The 5,612-nt window shown below is 43.4% G+C and overlaps 1 protein-coding gene across 1 annotated transcript in view; it reads right to left on the reverse strand.

Annotated features, from left to right (window-relative positions):
- Nucleotides 1-3,697: 3,697 nt before the first annotated feature.
- LOC119424103 (nucleobindin-2-like) overlaps nt 3,698-5,612 on the reverse strand; it is a 44,707-nt gene continuing 42,792 nt past the window's right edge. Inside the window, exon 11 of the mRNA XM_037691573.1 lies at nt 3,698-3,929. Coding sequence (XP_037547501.1) covers nt 3,698-3,929 — 232 coding nt within the window. The remainder of the gene's footprint in view (nt 3,930-5,612) is intronic.

Raw genomic sequence — 5,612 nt, forward strand, 5'->3', positions numbered from 1 at the left:
CGATGGTTTGAGAGAGGAGTAAAGGAGGCCATCTTTGTGAAAAGAAACCGTCCATCATTAAACAGGGGTGGAGGCCTCCGGGTTCAACTGTCCCCCTCTTACAATGCTGTGATTGCTAGTATCACTCAGCCCTCTGTGAATAGTAAACAGCCATCAGGTGCTCATGATCCATTGTTAGGCTGATGGTCCTTCTTGACCATGTGAGCAGAAGGTTCTGGTTGTCAGCAGCAAAACTGGTTGATCCACTCTGAGATGGTGCTATTTAAGAGACTGAGCTGAATACAGCACCTCAGACTGAGGAAGTCCTCAGGATGAGAGACGAAACGTTTCTACATTTTTTTGTGGTTTTGCTTTGTTTTGTTTTTTTGAATGTCCAGAGGACCAGATTTAACATTTTTGGATTTTTCTACCTGGATTATTGAGCATGCATCATGATATTTAACACTTCAACTCTCATAAAATCTCACTTGAGTTCCATCATCCATCCATCCATTATCTTTACCCACTTCTTCCTTTTCAGATCATGGGGGTCACTGGTACCCATGTTGATCCATCACTGTGCGAGAGGCGTGGGGCACCCTGGACAGGTCTATCACAGGGATACATAGAGACAAACGAGACAAACAACTATTCACTCAGTCACACCCAAAGACAATTTAGAGTTACCAATCAATCTAACATGCATGTTTTGTTATGTGGGAGGAAACTGGAGTACCTGGAGAAAACACACGCATGCACAGAGAGAACATGCAAACTCCACCCAAAATGGCCCCCTGACCTGTATTTGATCTGGCGACCTTCTCGCTGAGAGGCAGCAACTCTACCAACTGTTCCACCTTGCCACCCCCACTTGATTTCCAATGGGACAATGGGACTAACCTGTATAAATAAAGGTTGAATATATATATTTGTATCTATAAGTCATCCATCCATCATCATTATTATTTGAACTACAAACTTTGCCATTTAAATGAGCTTATCAAAGAAAAGAAAAGTGGACAGAGTGCCGAGTGTTTAATATGGAGTGGACAAAAACATATTTTTTCACTGAGGTCTAATCAAGGAAGTATATATGCCAATAAACTGTTGTGGTTTTCAAAAAGTACAATATCAGCCGTCACTTTGCTAAACGCTAATTATGCTAGCAAGCTTTTCTCCGAAGGCAAGTTTTTAAAACAATGCGTGGTAGAGGATTTTTATAACGGGAGTTCTGCTGCCATTGAGATAATTTTTTTTTCATTCAACATTTATTCATACAGGCTAACCTTATTGAGCCACCAGGACTCATTTACAAGAGAGACCTGTTCCAGACAGAACATATAAAGTACAGATAAAAATAACAGTAAACAATGACCATAAACTACAGTAAAAATGCAGTTAAAATAAGAGTAGTGTATAAAACAATAAATATAAGTATGCAAGTAAGAGAATGAAACTACTGTGGCATAAACTTGACAATGTCACAACAGACAGATCATCAAATTTAAGTAGAAAACATGGGCTGCTGAAAAGAATCCAGGATAAAGTGAAAGAGGAAAACCGGGACCAGGGTGTTATTTTTCTTCACTGCATCATCCATCAGGAATCGCTGTGTAAGTCATGCTTTGTGTGTTCATGAGTGAAAGTGTTAATTGTGTGTGAATTATCAAAAAAAAAAAAAAACTATATATACATATATGAAAGACAAAAACGTGTGCGTTAATTCCCACATTTTTCAGTCAGGTCATCTAGACAGTTTCTTTTTTGTGTGCTGAAACGTTTCGCCTTCAGTCCGGAAGGCTTCATCAGTCAAGGAAACACACAACAAAACTGATTCCCCCCCCAGCACACACAAAAAAAAAGAAACTGTCCAGATGACCTGAATGAAAAATGAAGGATTGTTTACCTGGATTATTGAACATGGACTTTGTTATGTGTGTGAATTATTGTCCAGGCACTCTGCTGTGATTGGACGAGAATTGACTGCATAAGAGGAGATGGAAGGATGATGTCACCTTTCTGTCATGAGCTAACCAAAACATGTTTGAACCCAAAGTGCATTAAGATGAGTAGGTACCAGTTAAATAAGTAAAACTTTTATTATTGAATAAACAAAATTAAATCCTGACAGGGTAACTTACTTTAAAGGAGGACACGGAAGGGAGAACAGATCACGAAGCCTTTGACAGGACAATTCAGACAAAGACATAACTTCAAGGGTTGAATATATACATACGCTGACAAGGTGAAATGACAGACACCTGCGGCAATTAGGATCTGACACAGGTGCGACAGTGCTGGAACACAGGGAGGAGAAATGCTGACGGGTGACAGGCAAACACAAAACACAACATGCAAGACAAGATCCCAGAAAACCCTATACTTCCATTCCCAACCTGCCACAGCTGACCTGTCATCAACTTTAGATTCTCTACTTGTAAAAAGTTTTGTGAGGAGTTTGTAGAGGTGAGCAGCCACTTTATTTTGACTTTTCTCCTGTATCCCATTAGCATAGTGAGGTAAGAGACTTGTGGTTTGGTGAATTTTATTTTTCTTCAGGTAAGAAAAATTACAGTGGTTTGTTTTGTTTGTTGTTTTGGCCTGAAGTTGGTAAGGCTCCACAAAGTCAACAATTACACTATTGTAAATAAAATCACTGTTCTATCATATAATTCTGACTTAGTGGCTGCTTGAGTGGTGCAGAAGGTGGAATTGCCCATAATTAATTGCATTCCGGTGGCTGTTATTGCACTGTAGTGTAACATCACACAAACACGCCATCCATCTGTTCCTGGCCCAGCACTTCACTCCAATTTTAGAACACAGTGTGGTCCGCAAGTCCAAAAGTTTGCCCACCCATGCCATGAACTGTATCTGTGAAGTCCAAGAGTTCCATGTGAGACTACAGTTGACTTTGAGGACATTACCTAAGCTACAATAAACCTTTCTGAATTGATAAGGGTATAAAAGTGAGCGGATAATGCACCTTGTGACAAGATCTGGGTTTTGGATCAGCAACAACAACAAGAAGCCCAAGAGTAGTTCAACAATTTTATTGTGAACAGGAAAATCTCTGGTGGAGGTCTGGGTCCTGGGCCGGGTCCAATCTGTCAAGACAGAAGAGTTAGTGGCTTTGACCAAGTTCTGGACGTGCAGGTGAATGTTGGTGTCTGCACTAACCTTCTGTCTTGATGTTGCATCAGAGTCTGTAGTCAAACTGCAGTCTGTGATGTCCTTCCAGTAGAGTAGGTTGCTGCAGTGGAGCAGAGTAAAGGACTTGAGGTCCAGAACAGGGAAATCCAGAATCGTGGGCTGTGAGTCGTTTGCAGGGGTAAAAAAACCATAGAAGAAGAGAAGCGAGAACAGGGCCGAGTCATGATCCAAAAGACGTGGTCAAAAGGAGAAGGCAGAGTCAGAAACCATGGGCAGATAGGCAGACAACATCCAAGAGGGTTCAGGCAAGGCGAGGAGTCAAAAACAGGCAAGGAGTCATGGCAAGAGACAAGATCAGGTATGCTGGATTTCTACTGCTTGTGAAAGGTTTGAGAATCTGGCACTGACTGAGTGAATACAGGGAGCTTAAGTAGGGTGGAGAACAGATGTAGAGCATGAGCTTGATTGCTGGGTGAGAGTGAGTGACAGGAACAGGCAGAACTTGGCAGGAAAAAAACAAACATGACAAGCTGTGAGGGGCAAAAGCATGACAAAACACCCCTCCTCAAGGTCCAGCTCCTGACAGACCACCAGGCCGAATGGGATGAGAAGTGTGGAATTGTTTGATAAGATCCTTGTCCAGGATGTGGCAAGCAAGTACCCAGGAATGCTCCTCCTGGCCATATCCCTCCCAGTCCACCAGATACTGGAGATCCCGCCCCCACTGCCTAAAGCAAAGGAGTCTCCTGACGGTGTAGGCAGGAGCCCCCTCAATCAGTCGGGCGGGAGGAGGGGAACTGGAGGAGGAGAAGGAACAGGCAAAGGCCAAAGGAGACCTGCTGGTGGGCGACGAGCGGCCTTGGCTTGGATACAAGAAGTCAGAGTCAGAGAGTCTTTATTGTCATTTGCACCTCATGTGGTACATATGGTGGAGCGAAATTATGTATACAGGGTCCCAGTTTCATCTAACAATAAAATGTAAAAGAAATACAATGATAACATCTAAGATATTCACTAAGAAAAACATCAACTAAATATACACTAAGCACTAATAGCATAAAAAAACATTACGTCGAACATCAGCACAAACCTGAACATGAGTTTGTGTACGCAGATGAGTACGCATGAACACACATCGACATGAAACAGATCAGTAGCAACATTGAAACAGATCAGTAGCAACATAATGTGATTTTTTCACAGTGATTATTCTGGTTAGAGATTCCTGAGCTTCAGGGGAGAAGCTGTTCCTCAGTCTAGTGGTTCTACACTTAATGCTCCTCAACCTCCTTCCTGAGGGGAGTGGGGCAAAAAGTGTGTGTGCTAGGTGAGTGGGGTCTTTCATGATGCAAGTGGCTCTCTTCCTGCATCTGGAGGTGTAGATGTATGTGATGGTGGGGAGACTGACTCCAACAGACTTCTGTGCAGCCTTCACCACTCTGCAAATCTTTTCTTTCTGCAGTTGTGCAGCCTCCATGCCACACGTTGATGCTGGAGCACAGGATGCTGTCCACTGCACACCTGTAGAAGGAGGTGAGGACTGAGCTTCCCAGACCAGCTCGTCTCAGCCGTCTGAGGAAGTAGAGCGTGATGAAGAATCAGAGTCAGAGAGTCAGAGTCAGAGTTTCTTTATTGTCATTCGCACCTCATGTGGTACATGTGGTGGAGCGAAATTATGTACACAGGGTCCCAGTTACATCCAACAATAAAATGTATAAGAAAAACAGTAAGAACATCTAAGATATGAACTAAGAAAAACATCAACTAAATATACACTAAGCACTCATAACATAAAACATTGAACATCAGCACAAACATGAACATGAGTCTGTGAGCAGATGTGCACGCATGAACACATCAACATTGAAACAGATCAGCAGCAACATGAAACAGATCAGCAGCAACATGATATGGTTTTTCACAGTGATTATTCTAGTTAGAGATTCATGAGTCTAACAGCCTCAGGGTAGAAGCTGTTCCTCAGTCTAGTGGTTCTACACTTAATGCTCCTTAACCTCCTTCCTGAGGGGAGTGGGGCAAAAAGTGTGTGTGCTGGGTGGGTGGGGTCCTTCATGATGCAGGTGGCCCTCTTCCTGCATCTGGAGGTGTAGATGTCTGTGATGGTGGGGAGACTGATTCCAACAGATTTCTGTGCAGCCTTCACCACTCTCTGCAAAGCTTTTCTTTCTGCAGCTGTGCAGCCTCCATGCCACACATTGATGCTGGAGCACAGGATGCTCTCCACTGCACACCTGTAGAAGGAGGTGAGGACTGAGCTTCCCAGACCAGCTCGCCTCAGCCGTCTGAGGAAGTAGAGTCTCTGATGAGCTTTCTTGATCAGGCTGGTGGTGTTGTTGCTCCAGCTGAGGTTGTCATTCATGTGTACACCCAAGTACTTGTAGCTGGAGACCACTTCCACCGCAGATCCTCTTATGTTCAGGGGGGTGTAGGTGTTTTTGTTCCTTCTGAAGTCCACAATC

This window comes from Nematolebias whitei, chromosome 17, assembly GCF_014905685.2.
Source record: "Nematolebias whitei isolate Nwh7 chromosome 17, NemWhi1, whole genome shotgun sequence".
In the NCBI taxonomy this organism is placed as follows: domain Eukaryota; kingdom Metazoa; phylum Chordata; class Actinopteri; order Cyprinodontiformes; family Rivulidae; genus Nematolebias; species Nematolebias whitei.